The sequence below is a fragment of the Zalophus californianus genome, chromosome 10 (genome assembly GCF_009762305.2).
Source record: "Zalophus californianus isolate mZalCal1 chromosome 10, mZalCal1.pri.v2, whole genome shotgun sequence".
Lineage (NCBI taxonomy): Eukaryota > Metazoa > Chordata > Mammalia > Carnivora > Otariidae > Zalophus > Zalophus californianus.
Genome location: NC_045604.1, coordinates 96,599,943 through 96,623,106, shown reverse-complemented (window position 1 = coordinate 96,623,106; position 23,164 = coordinate 96,599,943). Strand labels below are relative to the sequence as shown.

The following is a 23,164-nucleotide window of genomic DNA, read 5'->3' as shown; positions in this document are numbered from 1 at the left end:
AAATGTGAAGGACCTTCAAAGATGAGTGGGAGCTTGCCATATTGACAAGGAGGTAGCAGCTTGTGGGACTGTAAACTCTTGTGAAGAGCACATCATGTTCCAAGGACACACTGCTCACCAAAGTATTTAGTGAGGCCTATTGTGTGCCAGGCTCCCGCTGGGACTGGGAGGTAGAAAACTGAATCTGGAAAAGTCTTTATCATACAACTCATTACTCTGCATTTCACTGTTTGCCTTCAGACTCACTAGAACTTTACTTCAGTTCTTGATGCCCAAGGACTTGGGAGCATTCTCTTCTCTCTGCCTAGAAGACTCCAGCTCCTACACCATCCCTCACTCCTCCTTTCTTAGCTTACTCAGTCCTTAGGTCTAAACATAGTTGCCATTTCTTTGGAGAGGCCTTTGAATCAGGTAGGATTCCCTTCTGTAGGTATGCTTCCTGCATAGTCCTTCCTACACTTGTAATTATTTGTCCAGCGTCTGTCTTCTGCATAGAAACTGAGGGCAGAGACTTTGTTTTATTCACCCTCCTATCCCCCATACCCAGCACACAATTCGTAATGCTGTTGAGTGACTAATCACCCTCAAGAAGTTCTCCATGTTTCAAGTGTTCAGAAGAAGTAGATTTTAACTCAGGCTGGAGGTTCAGGGAAAGCATCTGGGAGAAAGTAATGCTTTAAGTGTTCTGACTCGGAGAGGTAAACAAGTGGGGGGGGAGGGGAGGAACGAACATTCCAAGTAAACGAAGCAGTATTTAAGAAGCACAGGGCTGAAACCACACAAATGGAAGACCTTGGATGCCAACCTGAATGCCAAGGAGCTACGTTTTCCAGAGGAGACATATGGAGCTACGGCAGGGTTTTTAATAGGTAGCGACACAAACAGATGTAATTTTACAAAGGTCACTGCAGGCCGGCTTGGAGGCCGACTGGTGAGAGGAAACACGGAAACCAGCAGGGGCGATCTTCCAAAAGCCCCCAAAGGCCTCCATTCAGGCCTATGGGCGTGTGTGCTCCTAAGGACCGAAGCCTCCAAGAACCCCGGGCCTGAACGCAACATTTCGAATGTGTAGTACAACTTGTCAGAGGTGGGAAGATCGGGGGGAAGGGCGCCGAGGCCAGCTTTCATTGGTTTCTAGGGAAGCCCGGCCAATGGTTAAGATCTCGCGAGAGCCTCTATCCAGGGACCATTCCCCCACCGAGACTAGCAGAGACGCCCAACCGGCGAAGTTGCAAAGCGGTCTTGTACTTCATTTCTTAGATGGGTGAACTGCCCTCGTCTTTTTTGTCCCTGGCCAATCAGGGCAGTTCCTCCTTCCCTTCCTCCCTACTGGCGCCCTCCTCGGAAAAAGCTAGGAATTGGAGTCTTGCTCCTAATGACGCATGGGTCGCTGGGAAAATATGGTTGCTTTTTCCAGGGGATAAAGAGGCATCCCCTTTGCCCTCCCTTTGGACTATGCAGTCAAATGACCTGTTTCTCAACAAATAAAAAAGGGTCTCAGGGAGGCGGGGTTTCCCAGTAGGCAGAGCCTCAGTGTCGGGACCTCCGCGCCTTACTAGACAGCCGGCCACCTTTCTCCCCCACTTGTCGCCATAGCAACGGCGCTCACCGACCTACGCCCCACCCCCACCCCCGTGGCGCCGCGTGTTTTTTCCTTTTAGGGGTCGCGCTCGACGTTGTGGCGTAGGTGGCGCCTGTGGACAGCCAGAACTCAGGTCTAGGACATCAGCTGACAGACCTGGTGGCCGTTTTTCCAACCAGATGTCACAGCTGGAAAGGGGCTCACTATTCCAACGTCTTTATCTGACGGGCTCGAAGAGGGCAAGGGACCCTCACAAGTTTGCGCATGGCTTCACCTGTGGTGAGGATTTGACACCTCCCCCCCGCCCCCGCCCCCATACACAAGCAGAGTCCGAGCTTCAGACAAGAAAGTTTATTGGCGAGGAGATACACGGAGATGTGGCTGTCCTGCCTTGGAGCTTCCCTGGCCTCTCCTCACTCCAGTCCTGCCCTTCTCCCAGCCAGTTTGTCTGCTGACGTGCACCAGGACCTGGGCTTGGCATCGAGTGTTTGTTCCTTCTGCTGTCTCTGGTCTATTCTGCCAGTGTCCAGGTGTCGGGGCGGGTTGGGGTTCTCCAGGGCAGATAGGTCTGGGCTGTCCAACAGCGCCCTTCCTGGCTAAGACCATGTCCAGTGGCCTGAGCCTGGATACTGCAATCCACACAGCAATACTCTTCCCATCAGAAGGTTCAAAATGCCCCTGCCTCTCTACCACCCAAAACTCCTGAAGTCTCACTGTTGTGGCTCATGAGGTCAAACAAACCCTGTTTGGTGCTGGCCAGGGTGCTGGTCTCCTAGGGGCAAGGTTGGGTGGGATCAATTCTTAGATTAAGAGGCAGCAGAATTTAGAGTTTTTTAAGGGCCCTCAGGCTAAGGCCAGTTTATTCATTAATAAGTACTGAGTGCCTACACTATTCAGAATACAAGGCAGTGTTCTAGAAGCTGGGGGTATAGACCATACTGTCAAGGTCCTGACTGAGCCCAGCCAGGACAGTTTCCTGAGCTTCAAGGTCATTGTCTCCAATCTCTATTTCTATCTATTCACTCCTTTCTCCCATTTCTTCCCCTCCTTCTCCCTCCCACCACCTCCCCGGCCCTTTATTCTCTGCTTAAGCAGCAGATACCCTCCCTTTGGTCTCCTGGGCTTGCATCTTCCCTGGACCCCATCATTCCAGTCCTGTTGGTGGCTCCTCTTTGAGGGGCCTTGCTCGACCATCCCCTGTCCCAAAGGGCCTCAGGACCAAGTGCCCACGCTGGTGCTTGATGCGGGCAGAACTGTCACCAAAACCTTTGCCACACTCTGCACACTTATATGGCTTCTCCCCAGTGTGTGTTCGCCTGTGTTTGACCAGATCTGAGCTCCGGGGGAATTCCTTCCCACAGAAGCCACACACATGGGGCTGGCTGGGTCCAGAGGGCTGGGCTCGGACTCGGGGTCGAGGGGCTGTGGGTGCTGGGCCAGGGGGGTTATGTGGCCTCAGGAGAGTGGATGGTGGTGGTGCCCGAGCCCGTTCACCCCGGTGGGTGCGGAGGTGCTTGACTCGGGCTGAGCTGTCAGCAAAACCCTTGCCGCATTCAGGGCAGAGGTAGGGTTTTTCCCCTGTGTGCACACGATGGTGTTTCACCAGGTCCGAGCTTCGGCGGAAGCCCTTGCCACACTCAGGGCACTTGTGGGGCTTGTCGCCTGCCAATGGTGGGGGTGGCTCCCCAGCCTGTGGGCCCCCAGGCTCTGGCTCCAAGCCAGGCAGGCCAAAAGGCCCATCACCCGAGTGTGAAGGGCTTCGAGGTGTCAGCGGGGGGCTCGTGCCAAGAGGAGGTGGGGGTGGGCTTGAGCTGGGGGGTGGGCTGGGGATCAGGGGGGCCAAGGGGTAGCCTGGGAAGCTGAAGTCCTGGGGCTCCATGTGAGTGAGGCGGTGGCGGAGAAGGGTGGAGCTGAGGCTGAAGGTGCGGTCACATTCTGGACAGGCGTGAGGCCTCTCCCCACTGTGGGTGCGGAGGTGTTTGACCCGGGCAGAGCTGTCGGCAAAGCCCTTGCCACACTCAGGGCACAGGTAGGGCTTCTCTCCGGTGTGCACCCGAAGGTGCTTCACCAGGTCTGAGCCCCGGGCAAACTCCTTTCCACACACATCACAGCCAAAAGGTTTGGGCCCCAAGTGACTGCGCTGGTGGCTCAGAAGGCTGCAGCTGAGCACAAATCTTTTGCCACAATCGGGGCAGATATATGGCTTGTCCTGGGCCTTAGGTCCCTGTGTGGCTGCCGTGGCTGCTCGAGAAGGCTGCCGTCTGGGCACCACGGGCCGGGGAGGCTGCTCCCCCCGGTGTGTCCGCTGGTGCTTTATGCGAGCAGAACTGTCACCAAAGCCCTTGCCACAGATGCCACACTTGTAGGGCTTCTCACCCGTGTGTGTCCGCTGGTGTTTCACCAGGTCAGAACTCTGCCGGAAGCTCTTGCCACATTCGCCGCAGATAGTGGGACGTTCACCAGCTGGGATCCTGGACCGAGAAATCTTTGGGGGGCCTTGGGCTGGTGGTCGGGCTCTGTAGGGCTTTTCACCACTATGAGTTCGCTGGTGTTTTATACGGGCAGAGCTATCCCCAAAGCCCTTGCCGCAGACCCCACACTTGTACGGTTTCTCCCCTGTATGGGTCCGCTGGTGTTTCACCAGATCTGACATCTGCCGAAAACTCTTGCCACACTCACCACATACGGCAGCCCGATCACTAGCCTGGCCCCAACGTGGCTCTCCCAGGAGCCGGGGACCTCTGTCTCGAGCCTGAGGTTTTCCTGGTCCCTCTCTCTGGACCCACAAGTCATCCCAGGTCTGGATGCCTTCAGGTTTGAGAGAGGCATTTCCTACTTCATGACCTGGGGCCAAATCTTCCTCTTCCTTGAACCCCAAGTCATCCTCCTGTGGGGTATGTTCAAACTCATCCGGCTGAGAAATCTCCACATTCTCACTCCCTATACCTGGGGAAAGAAAAGGGAGTAGTAGACCCTGCCCTTTGGCTCAGCCCCTATCTTTGATAACAACTTCCCCAGGAAGGCTTCCTTGACAATCTGCGGTCACAAGGATGCTCTCCCTCTCCTCTGAACTTCTGAAACTTCCTAATGCTGCCTCTCATTAACAATGCTAACTTCCTTATAACATGCCCTTAATATGTGCCAGTCACTGAACCAGGCACCACTGAATCCTTGCAAACAATGCTATGAAATAATACTTACTACTCCCATTTTATAGACATGAAGACTCAGAGAATTTAAGTCACTTGCTCAAGGTTAGAAAGGTTAGAAAGTAGCAAAGCCATGTTTCTAACTCAGGTCTGTCTGATTCCCAAGCCTGTAGCCCATTCTGTAATTTATTACTTCAATCATCTTGCCTGTACCTAAGAGGACCCAGACGCCCACCTGTCCCTCAAAACGCATAGGGTTGGTAGGAGAGAGAAGATCAAGCACATGTAATTGTGGGCTCAGAATAACCGCTGTCACAAGAGAGCGAGGAAATAAGGAGATAGGGCCAAGCTTTCACAGCAAAAGAAAAGAGCAAACCACGGAGAGGAATGGAAGATAAAGCTGGAAAGGGATGTTGGGACTAGATTAAGCATGTAAGGCCTAGATCAAACACTAGGCTTTTGATTAGTAGGCAGAAAGGAGCTAGGGAAGGTTTTTGAGAAGGGAAACAGGATTAAATACGGACTTGGATCAATGTGGCTGCTGAGTGCATCACTGAAGAGAAAAGGGATGTGGGGAGGCTGTTGCAATTGTCAGGATGAGATAAAAGGAGGGCTGAAGTAGGGCAGAGGCAGTGAGGCTGGTAATGACTGTCGAGGAGCCAGGAGAGTCCTTGAGATGAAGCCCCTCAAGGCCTGACGCAGAGTAGGTGCTCAAAAACGTTGGCTCCTTAACCTCAGTTTTTGCTCCCCTCCCCCTCCCCCTCCCCCTGGAAGCACAGTTCACGTCCGATTTTTCTGGGTCTCGGCTAGACAGAGCCCAGCACCGGAGTCCCCACCCGGACTTTACCTGCCCCTGGCGGCGCACCGTCCCGGCCCTCACCTGTGCGGGCGCCTCTCAGCTGCTCCCTCTCCTCTGCGCCCTGGAGATCCGGGCCCCAGGGCTCCACCGCGCGCTCCATCGCCCGCACGCCGCCCTGAGCAAGGGGACAGACACAATCCCACGGTCACACAGCCATGTGCGGCCCGCGGCGCCCTGCCGCTGCCCTCTGCCGGCCAGCGCGGGCACCGGGCAGCGGCCGGGTCCGAGGTGCGGGGCGCGGCTCCCGGTGACCCCCGCCCGCGCCGCCGGCCGCCCCTGCACCTGCTGCTCCTTCCGGCCCGCAGCGCCCCCTTCTCCTCCTGGCCGCCTCCGGCTATGTCACCCCGGCGCCCTCGCGAGCTCCTCGGTGGGGCTCCGCTGCCCGAGCCGCCGGCGGCCCCGGGATGCGGGCTCCGCGCCAAATGGGGAGGGGGCTCGGACCCAGGCGTCCCGGGGGCGGCCGCCGGGGGCGGGGACGGGAAGCGGAAGCGCTGGGCCTCACCGAGCCGCTCTAGGACCCGGGAGGAGCTGCACGCCTGTGGGGGCCGCCCGCGTCCTCCGGAGCTCGGTGGCCGGCGGGAGGCCGCGTGCCGCGGACAGGGCTACTCTAAGCCGAGGACAGTTGCCCGAACTCGGTGGTATTAACCGTGTACCTCCTGGGCTGGAGCCGGGCGATGAGGGCCGAAGACTCTTCCTATTTATCGCTGTGTCGGGCCGCCCGCGCCAACCTCCGGGGCTGGCCGACTGCGCCAGCCTCCCCGGCCGGGAGAGACAAAGAGAGATCCGAAGACTGACCCAGGGAAAAGGGTGGGGGAGAGACCAAGGCAAACAAAGGGCGGCGGAGGGCGGCGGAGACCCCAGACGGGGCGGGGGCGGGGCGCCGAGACACAGGAAACAAAGCGGGGCCGGTCCGAGAGGCCTAGGGCCGGGGGTGGGGTAGGGAGGGGGGCTGGGCTGGGGGAGACCGAGGCCCGAGCTGCAGCTAGAGGATAGAGACAGACTCCAGAGAAATGATGGGGAGAGGCGGCCAGTTGAAATCAGGCCTGGGGCGCGGAGCGGAGACCCGGAGCCAGAGACTCACAAAGTCGTAACCTAAGAGCCCCGAGTCAGAAAGGACACAGAGGCAGAGAAAGAGACCGAGAGACTGCGGCGGCCCGAAAATACAGGAGCAAGAGATTGGCCACCAGAGACAAAGAGATGTAGAAACCTAAGAGATAGATACGAAGTCACTGAAGCACAGTCGGAGGAGCTGTAAGAAAAGGAAGGGAATCTGGAGAGAAGCAGGCCCGGAGGCAGAGGAACAAAAGACAGTGAAACAGGCAGAGACAAAGAGAGACACAAAGAAAGAGCCCATAGGGAGACTAGGGGACAGGTCGACAGACCTACAAAGGCCAAACCCAAGGGGAACCTAAAACATTAAACCCTGATTCCCAGCTTGGTGCCGCCTGGGTCTGTGTTCCCATGTATCTGTACTCCGAGCAAGCTTGCCTTTGGGGAAGAGGGGAGTGCCTGGAAGGGTCCCTTGATGATCTGATGATAGGGAGGGGTGACTGAGGTTTGTATATTAATTCACATTTTTTAAAAAGATTTTATTTTATTTATTCATGAGAGACAGAAAGAGAGGCAGAGGCAGAGGGAGAAGCAGGCTCCCTGCAGAGCAGGGAACCTGATGTAGGACTGGATCCCAGGACTCTGGGATCATGACCTGAGCTGAAAGCAGACATTTAACCGACTGAGCCACCCAGGCGCCCTATATTAATTCACATTTAATTAGCACCTTAATGCTAAGCCAAGAGTTTGGGATAAAGAGATGAAACACATGTAAGATTTGTCCTTGGATGCTACCAGTTTACAGGGGCAAGCGCACAAACATGAAAAAGAAAATTGTGAAGGCATGGGAGAGTTCCATGTACCAGTACAAGATAGTGTGGGAGAGCAGGAAGAATTCTAAGCTGTGGGAATGAGTCTGCATGGTTGTGGGTGCCTGGTGTGCGTGGATGTTAGACACGGAAACCAGGGCCACAAATCAATCAGCACATACTTGGGGATCACCAACCAGTATCTAGACACTGTCTAGGCCCTGAAAATACAAAGGAACTCAGGGAGGTCTTGGTCCAGTAGAATATGGAGATGTGCAGGTGATGAGACAGATTCCCTACCAACCTGATGAACAAAATATGATAGGAGTGTAGTGCAGAGAGAGAAATCTGTCCAGTTTAGTGGCCGTGGACTCTGTCTTTAAGGCCATTCCTGCAGTCTGATTCCTGACCTTGTCATTTACTATTATTTGACCCTGGGGAAATTACTTCTGTTTCCTAAACTGTAATGGGGATGATAATAGCTAATTTGAATGGTGAGAATTCATATGTGTTATATGTGTAAAGTGCTTAGCCAAAAATATCAGCTTTTACTCTTTTGGCTGGAGCAACCAAGAAAGAAAGTGGCTTTTTTGAGCTAATCCTTTCAGAACAGCTAAGATTTCTGCAAAGTCCAGAGAGGGCTGAAGTGGGGGCTGAACGAAGAACTCCAGACAAAGGGAATGAAATGAACAGCTGCCTACACACTAACTGAAAACCTACTATGTGCTAGAAGTTTGAGATCCAAAGATGGTCAAGACCTATCTTCCAAGAGGAAAACAGAATAGTTGTGTTTTAATGTGTCAAGAGTTTACATAATAGGAAAGCAGCGGAAGCTGAAGATAGAATGGTACGTTTTTTTGTTTCCTGGGGGCCCACCATGTGCCAGCCAATTGTGCTGGAAAACAGGTTAAGAGGGTACCAAATGGCAGAGAGGTAGCCCCTCTTGGAGGAATCATCCCCTGAAAGGTGGCCAGCCCACACGCCATACTCACTCACAGAGCTATCTTTAACTTTGGGAAGAGAAAGCCTGGAGTTATTAGGTCTGAATCTGAATTTGGGTCTAAAGATAAAGAAGCCCCTCCAGGAATGCCTGATGGGGCCATAGATAGCTGTGCAGGTTTGCTGGCAAGATGAAAAAGAACTAATCCAGATGATTAAATGGGAAAACAGCTATCTACTATAAACTGCCCCATAGGAATCTCAAGGTAGGATCTTCCTTTCTTTGAACAGGCAACATAAACCATTGATTAACCCGTATTTTGTATGTTGCATGTATTACATACTGTGTTCTTACAACAAAGTAAGCTGGAGAAAAGAAAATGTTAAGAAAATCATAAGAGAGGTGTGCCTGGGTGGCTCAGCCAGTTAAGCATCTGACTTTGGCTCAAGTCATGATCTTGTCCCGGGATGGAGTCCTGAGTTGCACTCCTCCATCAATGGAGAGTTGGCTGTCCCTCTCCCTCTGCCTCTCCCTCTGCCTCTCCCCCTGCCTCATGCACACTCTCTCTCTCTCTCTCTCTGTCTCAAATAAATAAATCTTAAAAGGGGGGGGGGGCACCAGGGTGGGTGGGCTAAGTGTCTGCCTTTGGCTCAGATCATGATCCTGGGGTCCTGGAATCAAGCCCCACACTGGACTCCCTGCTCAATGGGAAGTCTGCTTCTCTCTTTCCCTCTGCCCCTACCCCGGCTTGTGCTCTCCTGCTCTCTCTCTCTCAAATAATAAATGAAATCTCTTAAAAAATAAATAAAAATTTTTTAAAAAATCATAAGAGAAAATACCTTTATAATACTGTATTTATTGAAAAAAAATCTGCATGTAAGTGCCCCCCCCACATGGTTTAAACCAGTGTTGGTCAAGAGTCAAATGTACTTGTGCAGCGCAAAGGGGGAGGAGCTCAGAGTTTTAATTAAGACATTAGGCCTGCTCAGCTTGATAAGAAATGCAGGAGGAAGGGCTGTGGTGGAGTGAAGAGGGGTATAATTATCCTTTCCCTTGGCTTCTCAAAGTCCTCTGTTTATATCCTTGTTGCACGACATTTTTAGCACCAGTGTTCTTTGGCATACTTACTACTGGCTGTCTCTGTCTTCCCAGAGGGCCGAAACCCCGACCGATCCACTGTCTGGATCCTCAGCAAAGAGCAGTCACTAGATTTGAGACCGTGGTACTGACACAGCCCTCCGCTCAAGTAATGCAACAATAACCAGCATTCTGTGGGCGCTCATCTCATACGCTGGATACTGAACTAAGAGCTTTATGTGTATTAGACCATATAATTAGACCACTGTCACCCTAAGAGGTAGAATTATTAATTTAACATTTAACAGATAAAGAAACGAAGTCACAGAGAAGTAAAAGTAAGATGCCCAAGATCACACAGCAAGATCATACATCTCTTAATCACGATGTCTCTATAATCCTCTGATTCTTGCACAACTTCTGAGTTTAATGTGCCAGGAGATTCCAATCCCATTTGAAAGATAAGGAAAGTAAGGTCCAGAGAGGTCCTGGACTTCATGTCCAAGGTTACACGAAGGGGACAGTTATAGAAATGAGTTTGAGTGAGAATAAGATAGACACATGGCAACATGGATGGATCTTAAAAAATAGTACAGAAGGGGGTGCCTGGCTGGCTCAATCAGAACAGCATGCAATCTTGATCTCTCTGGGTCATGGGTTCGAGCCCCACATTGGATGTACAGATTACTTAAAAAAAAAAAAAGCTTTAAAAAAGTTTTAAAAAGATAGTGCTGAATGAAAAAGTTAACAAATATGTATTCATATATACATGTATAACCATTTGTGTAAACATGCACTGTATACTACACATTTTTCAAAATGTATACAAACCAAAAAACTACACTCGAAGCACATTAGGGTGGTTGCCTTAGGATGAGGGATAGGAGTGAGCTACGATGCTGTATCAGTCAGCTCCGGCTGCCATAACAAAATACCACAGGCTGGGAGTCTTAAACAACAGCTATTGATTTTCTCATAGTTCTGGAGACTGGAAGTCCAAGCTCAAGGCGCCAGCAGGGCTGGTTTCTGGTCTCCTTGGGTCGCAGACAGCTACCTTCTCACTGTGGCCTCACATGGTCACGTGGCCTTTCCTCTGTGCCTGGGCTGAGATCATGGGTGTCTCTTCGGTTTTTTGTTTGTTTGTTTGTTTTAAGATTTTATTTATTTATTTGACAGAGAAAGAGATAGCGAGAGCAGGAACACAAGCAGGGGGAGGGGAGAGGGAGAAGCAGGCTTCCTGCTGAGCAGGGAGCCCGATGCGGGACTCAATCCCAGGACCTGGGATCATGACCTGAGCCGAAGGCAGACGCCCAACGACTGAGCCACCCAGGCGCCCCATGGGTGTCTCTTCTTATAAGGACACCAGACCTATTGGATCAGGGTTCCACCCTTATGACTTATGACTTCATTTAACCTCAATTACATTCTTAAAGGCCCTATTTCCAAATACAGTCACATTGAGGGTTAGAGCTCCAGCACATGAATTTGGCCGAGGGCGACACAGTTGAGTCCACAACAGGGGCTAACAGGGAAATAATAAATAGAACCACAAGCAGTGGAGAAAGAAAATGAGGTGGAGCAGTAGATGGAATCCAGTTCTAGCAGGGCCTTATAGGCCATAGTAGGAAGACTAGCTTTAGAGGCCTGGAGAGGTGACTCAGGTCGTAGAGGCTAAAGTCAGGATTTGTGCATACAGCTGATTTGACTCCAAAGCTCATGTCATCTGAAACTACTCCAAGTCCTGATAACCAAGTGGAAATATGTGTATCTCATTTTACCATGAGGAAAATGGAGTTTAGAGAGGTCCAATGACTCACCCAAGGTCCCATAGTAAGTGGGAGAACTGAGGTTTGCAGAGCTTTCTGCCTCCAGAGCAAGGCTCCTTTTACATGTTCTGCTAGGCTTGGGCCCTGACCAACTTCATTCACTCATTACTCCATGCATGCATTCATCTAGTATATTATTTATTGGCACCTGCTTTGTGGCGGGCCTTGGCAAGACACTGAAGATATAGAACTGAAGAGGACATGGTCCATGACCTCAGAAAGCTCAGCTGGTAGAGAAGATAGCCAGATAAATAAATGCAAGCATTGAGGAGAGGTCTGTGGAAGGTGTTAGAGAGTTTGGAGGAGGGAAAATGACTGTGCCTGGGGTAGCTGGGCAAGATTTCCTAGAGGAGGAAGAAGAGATCTTTGAATCAAACCCTTGAAGGATCTGGAAGAGCAGAAGGAAAAGCTCAATGTGGGGGTGCCTGGGTGGCTCAGTCATTGGGCGTCTGCCTTTGGCTCAGGTCATGGTCCTAGGGTCCTGGGATCAAGTCCCACATCGGGCTCCCTACTCAGCGGGAAGCCTGCTTCTCCCTCTCCTGCTCCCCCTACTTGTGTTCCCTCTCTCGCTGTGTTTTTCTCCGTCAAATAAATAAATAAAATCTTAAAAAAAAAACAAACAACTCAATGTGGGCAGAGTGAAGGATGTGGGCATTCTCCAAGGAGAAGTGAGGGATGGGTGATAAGGTCAGATGTGGAAGGCTCTGGCTGCCAGGCCAGAACTCAGACTTAATTCTGAAGTTACTGGGAAGCCCCTGAAGGGGCTAGAGCAGGGGACTGCCTTGGCCAGGATTCTAAAGGAAGGTCTCTCTGGCGGTGATGTCCAAAGACTTGAAGTCCTTTCAAAAATCAATTGCATGAAGGGGACTCGGTGGTTAAGTGTCTGCTTTTAGCTCAGGTCATGATCTTAGGGTCCTGGGATCGAGCCCCAAGGTGAGCTCCCTACTCACTGGGAGTCTGCTTCTCTCTCTCCCTCTGTCCCTCTCCTTCCCCCACCCCCCGTTTTCCCCCTTCTCTCCTACTCATGTGCTGAGTGCTCTCTTTCTCTCCCTCTCTCTCTCCCAAATGAATAAATAAAATCTTTAAAAAAAAAAAAGAAACCAATTGCATAAAAAAAAAGAAAAAGAATCAGTTGCATGAGCTGGTAAGGAAAATTGATGGCCCCTTCCACCCCTAATCCTATTATGATTTTTGGTCCACTTAGACCCTGGGAACTTTTTTTTTTAACCATCCCAGTCAAAGCCTTCGTCTCACTTGCTAGAGACACCAATCTGCTTCCTTCCTCTCTGCCTATACCCTATCTACCCGGGTGATGGGACTACAGAGGGGGCTTGGAATAAGGGTGTGCAGAGAACTGAGGTGTTGAAGCTTCATGGGGGGATAGCCAAAGGGATCCAGGAAGTGAGAACTCCAGGTATTCTTGGTCTTGGGTTTCCCCACCAGTTCGAGCATCTCAGCTTCCTACATTGCCCGCCCCCTTATTTGCCACACTCAACTTCCTGCCCCACCAGAGGAAGTGGGGAGAGATAGCAGGTGCAGCGACAGCTAGCAGGGCCATGGTGAGTCCTTCTGCCCCAGAATACAGGCATCTCTGCCCTCAGCCCCCAACCCCCAGAGTAGCCAGGTTCAGGTCAACCCACAGCAGGCTGACTTCTCCTCACCCACAAGGTCAGGTTATCCTGGGGGCCCAGCCCGCTGCTCCCAGCAGCCTCACACTGTCCCCCACCACAGGACAAGGAGTATGTGGGTTTCGCCGCCCTCCCCAACCAGCTGCACCGCAAGTCCGTCAAGAAGGGCTTTGACTTCACACTCATGGTGGCAGGTCTGATGGGTTTTGGACAGGGGACTGGTTGGGGGAGGCTTCCCCAGATACCCTGGCTGTCTCCTCACCTGACCAGGTGGGTCTGTCCTGCCTACAGGGGAGTCAGGCCTGGGAAAATCCACCCTCATCAACAGCCTGTTTCTCACCAATCTCTATGAGGACCGGCAACTGCCAGAAGCCAGTGGTAAGACCTTCCTGACCTCTCCAGGGACTCTGTCTCTCCCATCCCCAGGCTGCACTCTTTCTTTTCATCTGGGTCTCCCCTGACTTTCTGGGGGACTTGGGCCACTCACTGCTTTTCTCTGAGACTCCCCTAAAAATGGGTGGGGGTAACTGTGATTCTGAGAAAGGAAATCAGTCCTGGCTCAGACCCCTACCCAGCTCCCTGACCTCTCCCCGTCCCCACAGCTCGCTTGACACAAACGCTGACCATTGAGCGCCGGGGTGTGGAGATCGAGGAGGGGGGTATTAAGGTGAAACTGACCCTGGTGGACACACCTGGCTTTGGGGACTCTGTGGATTGCTCAGACTGGTGAGGAGCAGGGGAAGGAGCGGGGACTAAGCTTCCCAATGTGGCTACTCTATGAAGACTGAGGGGTCAGTTCCAGGGCTGGTCTGCTCAGCCCCTGCCCTCCCCAGAAGGTGGGGCCCGTTTCTGGTGGCCATGTGGCCCAGAGTGCCCTGTGCTTCCTGACATCTGACCGAAACACTCCCAATCTCCTTTGATGTCTTTGGTTGGACCCCAAGAAACTAGTTCCTACCCCCAGTCCTGGCTAACCTTGGTGCCTTCCCTGCCCTGTGAACCCTCATCTCTGACCTACTCTCTTGCCCCACACCCAGCTGGCTGCCTGTGGTGCGCTTCATTGAGGAGCAATTTGAGCAGTATCTGAGGGATGAGAGTGGCCTGAACCGGAAGAACATTCAGGATTCCCGTGTCCACTGCTGCCTCTATTTCATCTCACCCTTTGGCCGAGGGTCTGGGGACACCCTGGGGGGTTGGGGTATTTGGAGGGGGATGGGGAGGGTTTCTGTGGCCTAAGGCTGAGCCCTGACCAATCACTCTGTGCAGGCTCCGGCCCCTAGATGTGGCCTTCCTCCGGGCAGTGCACGAAAAGGTCAACATCATCCCAGTCATTGGCAAAGCAGATGCCCTGATGCCTAAGGAAACCCAGGCCCTCAAGCAGAAGGTATGTCTGGTGACCCCTGATCTTTGGTCCTACATGAAGCCAGAAGTCGTTATCAAACCTGAACTCAGCTTTGACTTCTTTGATCTTGGGATTGCCTTTTGGAAGTATAATGTGTCAAGCTACATTGTGGGAGAAAGTTTCCAAGGAAGGTGGGTAGTAAGCTGGCTGAAGGAGCCATGTCTCCGGAGGCCCGGAATAGAATCCCTGGACTGGATGCTTGGCTGAGGCCTGTCTGAGGGCGGCAGCAAAGACATGAGCACTCTTGATATCCCTCCAGCCCCAGGATGATGACCTGCCTCATGACTTCAGAGGCCTCTCCTACTTGTTTATGCTTAGGCCTCTCTCTCCTGGGCCTCTGGTGTCCGCCTCATCTTACAATCTTTCCAGACCTAGGTCATCCCTGTTAGGGTGTCTTTGTCTCATTTTCACCATCTATATCTCTCGTTGTCTGAGGGTTTTTTGTTTAAAGATTATTTATTTATTTATTTGCAAATTTTTATTTATTTTTTAAGTAGGCTCCACGCCCAGCGTGGGGCCCGACATGGGGCTTGAACTCACGACCCTGAGATCAAGATGTGAGCTGAAATCAAGCTGGATGCTTAACCCACACTGAGCCACCCAGGCGCCCCAAGATTTTAAGTAATCTCTACACCCAATGTGGGGCTCAAACTCACAACCCCAAGATCAAGAGTCACATGCTCTACTGACTGAGCCAGCTAGGCGCCCCTCTGAGATTTTGGTTTGGGGCATACTGTATGTTACCATCTCTGTCTTTCATGTCTTCCTCTCTGTCTCTGACCACCTGGAACCTGTATCTCAGTGTCCAGCCATGCAGTGTCTGCTGCGCACAGCCTCTGTTTCTCACCGTCTGTGCATGTCTGCTCCTAGATCCGGGACCAGCTGAAAGAGGAGGAGATCAACATCTACCAGTTCCCCGATTGTGACTCTGATGAGGATGAAGACTTCAAGAGGCAGGATGCAGAGATGAAGGTGCAGAGGCAAAGGAGGAAGGGGCAAAGAAGCAGGGGAGGCGGATGTGGAGGTGGAGGCTGAAAACGAGGTTTCTGCCCAGGGGGGCTCCAACGGTGATTCCTGACTCCTGCCCTCCAGGAAAGCATCCCTTTCGCAGTCGTTGGTTCCTGCGAGGTCGTGAGGGACGGCGGGATCCGTCCCGTGAGGGGACGCCGCTATTCCTGGGGTACCGTGGAGGGTGAGTAAGGTGGGCATGCGTTCTGAGGCCAACAGGGAGCCCAGAATGCCTCTGAGTCAACCGCACCCAACATATGAAGTTGGGGCGATCTCTGGTCCCGGCGATCCTAAGGGCCAAAAGAGGGGTCCTTGGACTGCAGACCCTCACCTAGGTCCGGGGCAGGACTCCGGGCCGACTGGACCCGGCCAATAGGGCTGGACCCGAAGCTCCCTGACGCTCGCCGGTCCGCCCCTCAGTGGAGAACCCACATCACTGCGACTTCCTGAACCTGAGACGGATGCTGGTGCAAACACACCTGCAGGACCTGAAGGAGGTGACCCACGATCTGCTCTACGAGGGCTACCGAGCCCGCTGCCTACAGAGCCTGGCCCGGCCTGGGGCTCGTGATCGAGCCAGCCGTAGGTGAGAGCCCGACCTGAGTCCCAGGGGCTCCCAAGACCCGGCCCTCACTGTCCCGGACCCGGCCTTCACCATCCAGACCACTCTTCCAGAATCTCTCCCCACCCACTTTGCTTACGGCATTGAAAGTACCTATGGCCCTGCCTCCTAGGCCCCAACGTCGCCCCACGCCCTGCCCCGCTTCTGCGACCCACAACGGAGGGTCCCGCCCTTGATTCCCTGTCCCTTTTCCCACGCCCCCTAGTAAACTCTCCCGCCAGAGCGCCACAGAGATCCCGCTGCCCATGCTGCCTCTGGCCGAGACCGAAAAGTTGATCCGCGAGAAAGATGAAGAGGTGAGCAAGTACCTCGCTCCCCTCCTCCCCCCAAGGCCCCAAGTCCTCTTCGAAGTCCCTCTCTGGCCTCCCCGATCCCACGCCTACAATCTTGCCCCGCACAGCTGCGCCGCATGCAAGAGATGCTGGAGAAGATGCAGGCCCAGATGCAGCAGAGCCAGACGCAGGGAGAGCAGTCTGAAGCTCTCTGAGGACCCCGCGGAGCCCCGCTTTACCTCGGCTCCGCCTTCAGTCGGTCTCCCATCCAATCCTGGAGCCCCAGCCTGAGAGGTCCGCCCCCGCAGGGGGCTCACCGGCTAACGGGTTCTCCCAATCCCAAATCTGTGGCCCCGCCTTTGGCTCCGCCCCCACCGGCCCCGCCCCAGCTTCCAGCTCCGCCCCTGGCCCCACCCCCGCCGCTCTTCACCCAAGCTGTGACTTCAATAAAAACAGTTTCAGGGCTCCTGGGTGGCTCAGTCGGTTAAAGTGTGGGACTTTTGATTTCCGCTCAGGTCCTGATCTCAGGGTCTGGGATTTAGCGGCCTTGGGCTCCCTGTTCAGCGGGGAGTCGGCTAGACATTTTCTCTCTCTCCGCCTCCCTCTGCCCCTCCCGTTGCTCGCGCGCTCGCTCTCTCAAATAAATAAATGGGTAAATCTTAAATAATAATAATAATAATAATAATAATAATAATAAACAGTTTCCCCGAGGCCACGCAAGTCTTACTTTTCCAGCGGGAATAAGTGGCGGGTGTAGCGGGTGGAACGAAACCGCCCCACCCAGACCTCCCAGCCACTAATTATTCATTTGTTGTGCGCTGGCTTAGTGCCGGGCTGTGTTTTAGCACCGCGTCCCACCTAAGCCCCTCTCCCACAAACGCACCGAAGGCGCCGCCGCTAAGAAACAACGACCAGTTTAGTTTTATTAGAGTCGGGTGGGGGGGTCGGACTGGCAGCAAGGCGTTGGCCAGCAGAGGCCTAAGAGGGTGGGTCCCCTACTCCTGGTCCTTGGCATCGCCATGCGTGATGACGTAGCAGATGTTCTTGTAGTCTACGTTGCCTCCCACGTCGGGGGGGAAGGCTGCCCACATGTTCCTGATCTGGGGAAAGATTCAGGGGCGTCTCCTACCCTTTCCATATGCTCCCCTCCCCCCTCCCTCTGCTTCTCCCGGGCCCTCCCCGCCCCCTCACCTCTTCCTGGGAGAAGCGGTCACACTGCGTGGTAAGCAGCTCCTCCAGGCTGGAGAGAGGTGACATATGGGGAGTTGAGATTGGGCTTCGTGGTTCCTTTCCACTCCCTCCCATCTCATCCTGGTTGCCATTCCTAGTATCAGCTTGAAAACCCAAGTCACTCTAGATCCCTCACTGGTCTCCCAAACAGTCTGGCCTCTCTGCTTTTGCTCTTCCCTTCCCATATGTGCTGTGAAAATGTAATCCTATAGCCCATTTCCACAGTGCTAATTTTTCCCTTATCCCCTCCCTTAATACCTAACCTTTGCTGAGAATTTAAGGAGGCTTGGACACCTGGGTTAAGTCAGTTAAGCGGCTGCCTTTGGCCCAGGTCATGATCCTGGGGTTCTGGGACTAAGCTCCTCTCTTCTTCTGGTCATCTGGTTGCTGCTTCTCCCTCTCCCTCTGCCCCCCCCAAATAAATAAAATCTTTAAGAAAGAAAAGAATTTAAGGAGGCTTTCTGTGTGTGAGCAGCTGGAGAGGGTCACTTACAACTGCTTCTTGATGGTGCCCTTCCCCTCAGGGTCCAGGACCTTGAAGGCTCCAGTGATCACGTCCTCAGGGTCAGCACCTGGAGGATCAGAAGGCACATGAAGCTAAAGGGTCCTTGAAGGTTCTGTCCCTGAAAGGTCTGGGGAGGGGCAGCTCGGGGCTTAGACCCAGGACACTTCATTCACCTTTGAGCTTCTCTCCAAACATGGTCAGGAAGACAGTGAAGTTGATGGGACCACTGGCTTCCTTCATCATGGCATCTAGCTCCTCATTCTTCACATTGAGGCGCCCTGGAGCAGGGTGGGGGAAGCTGGAGTGGGGTCCTGCGGCCAAGGGTTGATCCTTCCCATAAATTCAGACCATCCCACCCATTTTCCTCTGGGTGGACTGAGGCCCAGGTGGAGCCAGCAAGGCTGAAACCCAAGGCTTCTGAATTCCCAGGACTCTGTAGCCTTGAATCTTTCTGGGTGGGATAAGGGGCTCACCCATGGCTGCGAAGGTGTCCCGCAGATCTTCCTTGTCGATAATGCCATCACGGTTCTGGTCAATTACTGTGAAGGCCTGTGGAAGGCAGGGGCAGGGAGGGGTTAGGTCCCCCATGGCCAGGCTTCAGCATCCCTACCCCAGGCAGATCAGATTCTGGCCCCCAGCCAGCTGTTCTTTTGCATGCCAAATGAGGAGGGGAGCAAGGAGTTCTAAGCCCTTCCCCTCCCCCCAAACAGGTGCACATTCCAGGGAGGGGGTGTTGGGGGGGAGGGGCGGCAGGGGGGGCCTTTGGTTAGTCTTCAGTCTCCCTTCTCCCCTTACTCACCTCCTTGAACTCCTGGATCTGAGTCTGGTCAAACATGGAGAAGACGTTGGAGCTTCCGCCCTCTGCCACTGCCCTTCTCTTGGCCTTCTTGGGTGCCTGGGGGTTGAGGGATGGGTAAAGGGGTCCATGGGCCAATCCCTCCTCTTCTCTGGAGGCAATGGATTAGATTCAGGGTTCTTTGAGTCATTTTTCTAAAGTAACTCTTCTGGTTCTAGGCTTTCCCCTCCTTATGAGCTCTTTGCTGAGGGACTTGCTTTGATTGTATCCCCAAATTCCTATCCTCCATTCTACTGAACAAGTCGAGTCCCCTTCTCAGTGCCCTGAGCTTGCCTCCTCTGAGTCCCAGACTTGCTGTGTGACCCTGATCTACTCATTCACCCTGTCTGAACCTTGACTCTCCCATTTACAAAATGGGAGTTGGAATCCTTGCCTGATTGGTCCCAGAGGGTTTTAGGAAGAGGGAGTGCAGGAAGGTATGGAGCATGCTTTGAGAGGGATGGGTCTCCTGTGAGTGGAGAGTTTGGGCAGACTGGGCTGGGTCATTTAGGCCATCGTTCTGTACGCTCCTCATTAGCAATGCCAAGAAAGGGAAGATTCATCTGTTTCCTCTTACTGGACTGGGAATCAGCTACTTTCTTTTAAAAAGTGAGGCTGCCTTGAGGTCTGAGGGATCTGGGTAGGGGCTGGAGGATTCTTACTCACCATGTCTTCAGTCTCCTGGGGGCAAAGCAGTGGCTCTGGCTGGAAAGGAGCAGAGTCAGCCTGTGGCGATCCCTCTGGGGTTATATAGTCCTGCCCCAGGGAGCCCTCAACATACCAGGGTAACCTTAGCCCTGTGGGTGCCCACCCCAGATACCAAAATAGACCGGCTCAGGGCCTCTCCTTTCTTGGAGGGCCGGCAGCAGCTGGAGCCCAGGGAGGGAGGAGGGAGTGGGTCTTGGGATGCATGGCTCACTAGGACCTGGGCAGGAAGGGATGTTCTCTTTCCCAAAAGGGGGCTTGAATGTGCCAGAGTTCAGAGAAGACCCAAACTGAGGCATTGTACTGGGAGAAAGATAAGTCAGGCCCCTGTACCCCTGAGTGGGGTGGGTCCAGATTTATTATTTATTTAAAAATATTCCTTATTTTGAAATTAACATTTTTATGTTTCTATTTATTTGTGTTTTTTAAAAAGATTTTTTATTTTTAAGTAATCTCTACACCCAACGTGGGGCTCAAACTTACAACCCAGAAATCAAGAGTTGCATGGTCTACCAACTGGGCCAGCCAGGCGCCCCTCCAGATTTAAAGCCAGTAAAATTATTGAGCACTTACAGTATGCCAGGCACTGGGCTGTGCCTCATGGGTGCCCCCTGGCAAGCATAGTCCCCCACTCCCATTCTGGAGTTCACAGTCAAGTATATGTATGTTTGTGGGGTAGTGGCAGAATTGAAAGGGAGACAGCTGTCTAAGAAGCTGAAGAATCAAGAAGGTCTTCCAAATCCCCTTTGGTGGGGGCAGGGAGGATGTTTCAAGAAAAGATGCCAAGCATAGAATGACCAGGTAGAAAGAGGCTAGACAGCCTGGAGCAGAAAGCCTGCTCTGTGATCTTGCGCTTTGTGCTTTAACTCCCTGGGCCTTGTCTTCCCCATCCCACAGAACTTGTGGATATGCACACTATTTGGAAACAGTTTAGTGAAATATAATCATTACAATTAGTATTTATGCCTTGCCTTAGTGGACTTACAGCCTAGCTGTGGAGACAGGATAAAGGCAGAAAATGTCATAACAGTGATTAGGAGCACAAAAGTAGAAAGCATAGTAGCCCTGTGTGGGACTATGGGGATGACTTTATGAAGGCCAGGAAAAGTAAGTCAGGTGAAAGTGGAGGGGCAAGCATGCTAAGCAGAGAGCACAGATGGACAAAGGCCTGGAGAAGTGAAAAATCAGATTGCCAGAATGGTGATGGGGCTGGAGCAGAGGGTGCAGGCTGGAGACCAGAAATTGGAGGGTCTTCCATGCCAGGCTGAGGATTGAGACCTTGGGAGCCTTGGAAAAGTTTGACACAGGAGAACATAACCTGGTGTGAGTCCATAATCATTTCTTTGGATCCTATTGTGAAAGTTGGAACTCAGAGGAGGGGGGTCAAAATACCAAGAGGGAAGCTAGTTGGTCACCTCCTTCCGGGTGGCTGGGATGGCCAGTGGCTCCTTTCTTCATTCTGGGCAAGAACCAGTTTGGCTGACTGTGTGACTTTGAGGTACCCTCTCCTGGGGAAATAGTGGCTGAGGAAGCCCCCTACGAGGCCAAGGCTGGCAAGGACACACGTCTCCTCCTTCTCTTGCTCCCTCTAGGACCCGATGTCCTGAGGAAGGTGACTCTTCCCTTTGCCCTCCTCCAGTCTCATGCCAATGCCTCTAAGACATTTTCTTTTCTGGGCACTGGGGCCCAGCCACCTGTTGTCTCTAAGAAGAGAGAAGGAGCCACCCTAAACTTAGCAGCTGCCCTTGGCCTCCTACACCGGCCCCTCCCCGCCTCAATTGACAGCTGCCTCACCTTATACGGTTACCATGGGGGTCTAGGCCCAGGGAGGAGCCCACTTGATTCTGGGTTCTGGGAGGGGAGAAAAACTCCAAAGAGGGGAAGGGGAAAGTGCTCAGGTAGCTGTATATCTAACTCTGACACTGAATGGGAATACACAGGATCTGGGTCTGAGCTGGGAACGAGTAGCCTGGGAGAACTCCGAAACCAAGGAGGACCTGGGACATTGGGAGCTAGGCTTGACTGAAACTCCAGGATGGTGGACTCTGTATGGAAGGTGGGGCCCTCTAACCCTGAGGCTCAAAGGGATGGGGGTCAGAGAGAGATGGGACTCCTAAAGTCAGGGCTTTGTGTTTGTGATCTATGGTAGCCTGGGGGCTCATGAGATTGGGGTCTGCTTTCTTAGCAGAAAATGAGGAGTACAGAGAGGTGTGGCAGTGATGGGAGAGGAGTTGATGGGACAGGTCCTGGATCCCCCAAAGAATAAGAACACAGATATGGGAGTTCATGTTACTGGGAATTCATGGTTTGGGGTCTAGGATACCCACTAGAATGGGGGGGCACTCAGAGGATGAGGTCCAAGGAATTAGAGCCTGGATTCTGGGGAGGAGATGAGATAGATGGGGGAGGGGAGGTGTTGAGGAGAAGGACTTAGGGCTTGGGATTCCTATAGGAAATGGAGGATCCAGGGAGATGGGTCACTTAGAGGATTTGGGGGCTCTGGTCATAGTCGTCTGGGCTTTGAGTGTTGAGGTTGGTTGCGGGTCGGAATGAAAATTAGAGACAGAGTGGAGGTTGAGAGTACTTGATCAGGGCACTGGATCTGTGGTGGGCTCTTACAGACCACCAGAGTGAGGCGGCTCTGGATGGAGAATGGGAATCCAGGGGGCCCTTGGCTGGCTTAGTCGGTGGGGCATGCGGCTCTCCATCTCAGGGTCGTGAGTTCAAGCCCCACCTTGGCTGTGGAACCTACTTAGAGAGAGAGAGAGAAAGAGAGAGAATGGCAGCCCAAAAAGGACTCAAGCAAAGCAGCGCGGCGCTCTTATTGGCTAAGGACTGCTCTAATGTCCCTGGCCCCCGCCCCCTCTCGGCGCTGTCCCCAACTGTCACCCCCTCCTGCGCTTGTCTCCGGTTGTCACCGATATCCCTGCGCTGGCACCGCCGCTGGCGGCTCCCCTACCCTTTGGATGCTGCCATTGGCTGAGACAGCCGTCTATCTCCCCTCCCTGTTGCTAAAGTGTGGGAATACGCTCATTGGCTGACGATGCAAATTAATAGCAATTCTGGCCCGCCCCCCCAGCTGTCATTCCTTCTTGACCTTCTTGGGAGACCTAAAGAATTCCTCAGCTCTTCCTATTGACTGCAGATGCTGTCTGTCACCACCCAAAGAGACACCACTGTCTGTCAACTTGACCTCCGCCTACTCCCCTTTTTCATTGGCTCCCTTTTTACTGTTTCCATTGGCCAGGCTGGCCTCTTCTCGCGCAGCCCCCGCCTCCTTCCGTGGTCATTCACTCTCCAGCCTTTTTTACTGGCCAGGAGGTTCAGCTTCCCGCTTTTCTATTAGTTATCTCTTTTGTTCCACCTCCTCCTGCCTTCACTCACCCTTTCATTGGTCTTATAGCCCTCCGCCTTCTCCATTTCCTCTTTCCAAATTACCCAGCCCCTTCCCACCTCCAACCCCACCCACCCTTCCAACGATTGGCAGAAACCCAGTTCCCTCTCTCCTATTATTCGTCCAAACACTCTGACAAGGCGGGAGAAAAAAAGGAGCGCGATGGGACTGCCCGCGCGCAGGCGTGAAACGCCGAAACGCTGGCCGCTTAGCCGGCACTGGGGCATGTGCGCAGGCGCGAGGTCGGCCGCTCGCCTGAAGCAGGAGGGAGGGG

At 53.1% G+C, this 23,164-nt stretch overlaps 3 protein-coding genes across 11 annotated transcripts; 1 reads left to right on the top strand and 2 right to left on the bottom strand.

Moving 5' to 3' along the window:
• The first annotated feature begins 1,831 nt into the window (after nt 1-1,831).
• SEPTIN1 (septin 1) lies at nt 1,832-16,726 on the top strand. Of its 3 annotated transcripts, none has more exons than XM_027611010.2 (11): nt 1,832-1,861; nt 13,024-13,114; nt 13,212-13,298; nt 13,523-13,646; nt 13,955-14,089; nt 14,184-14,301; nt 15,190-15,291; nt 15,412-15,511; nt 15,748-15,913; nt 16,155-16,245; nt 16,350-16,726. In XM_027611010.2, the coding sequence occupies exons 1-11, from the start codon at nt 1,847-1,849 to the stop codon at nt 16,434-16,436; spliced, it is 1,116 nt and encodes a 371-aa protein (XP_027466811.2). In that variant the 5' UTR covers nt 1,832-1,846; the 3' UTR covers nt 16,437-16,726. The 3 variants fall into 3 exon arrangements, with proteins under 3 accessions (XP_027466811.2, XP_027466813.2, XP_027466812.2); XM_027611012.2 differs by lacking the exon at nt 1,832-1,861 and adding an exon at nt 6,277-6,397; XM_027611011.2 differs by lacking the exon at nt 1,832-1,861 and adding an exon at nt 12,709-12,851.
• On the bottom strand, nt 1,919-6,025 carry ZNF48 (zinc finger protein 48). The gene is made up of 3 exons (XM_027611009.2): nt 5,873-6,025; nt 5,612-5,705; nt 1,919-4,528 (listed from the first exon to the last, which is right to left on the bottom strand). The coding sequence occupies exons 2-3, from the start codon at nt 5,688-5,690 to the stop codon at nt 2,727-2,729; spliced, it is 1,881 nt and encodes a 626-aa protein (XP_027466810.1). The 5' UTR covers nt 5,691-5,705; nt 5,873-6,025; the 3' UTR covers nt 1,919-2,726.
• A 393-nt stretch (nt 16,727-17,119) lies between the features above and the next one.
• MYLPF (myosin light chain, phosphorylatable, fast skeletal muscle) lies at nt 17,120-23,013 on the bottom strand. Of its 7 annotated transcripts, none has more exons than XM_027611300.1 (8): nt 22,966-23,013; nt 19,458-19,496; nt 18,756-18,851; nt 18,430-18,505; nt 18,130-18,234; nt 17,945-18,023; nt 17,413-17,461; nt 17,120-17,321 (listed from the first exon to the last, which is right to left on the bottom strand). In XM_027611300.1, exons 2-8 carry the CDS (start codon nt 19,458-19,460, stop codon nt 17,217-17,219), a joined length of 513 nt encoding a protein of 170 aa, XP_027467101.1. In that variant the 5' UTR covers nt 19,461-19,496; nt 22,966-23,013; the 3' UTR covers nt 17,120-17,216. The 7 variants fall into 7 exon arrangements, with proteins under 7 accessions (XP_027467101.1, XP_027467096.1, XP_027467099.1 ...); XM_027611295.1 differs by having other exon boundaries at nt 22,881-23,003; XM_027611298.1 differs by lacking the exon at nt 22,966-23,013 and adding an exon at nt 22,594-22,645.
• Between the last annotated feature and the right edge of the window lie 151 nt (nt 23,014-23,164).

Bases quoted from the DNA above. Each gene is read 5' to 3' on its own strand.
- SEPTIN1 (XM_027611010.2), top strand. The intron at 14,090-14,183 runs GTCTGGGGACAC...CACTCTGTGCAG, and splicing joins ATCTCACCCTTTGGCCGAGG to GCTCCGGCCCCTAGATGTGG. The intron at 15,914-16,154 runs GTGAGAGCCCGA...CACGCCCCCTAG, and splicing joins CGTGATCGAGCCAGCCGTAG to TAAACTCTCCCGCCAGAGCG.
- ZNF48 (XM_027611009.2), bottom strand. From the start codon at position 5,690: ATGGAGCGCGCGGTGGAGCCCTGGGGCCCGGATCTCCAGGGCGCAGAG. The intron at 4,529-5,611 runs GTGAGGGCCGGG...TTCTTTCCCCAG, and splicing joins GCTGAGAGGCGCCCGCACAG to GTATAGGGAGTGAGAATGTG.
- MYLPF (XM_027611295.1), bottom strand. From the start codon at position 22,916: ATGGAGAAGGCGGAGGGCTATAAGACCAATGAAAGG. The intron at 18,852-19,457 runs GTGAGTAAGAAT...CTCAACCCCCAG, and splicing joins CCCAGGAGACTGAAGACATG to GCACCCAAGAAGGCCAAGAG. The intron at 18,506-18,755 runs GTGAGTAAGGGG...TGCCTTCCACAG, and splicing joins AGATCCAGGAGTTCAAGGAG to GCCTTCACAGTAATTGACCA.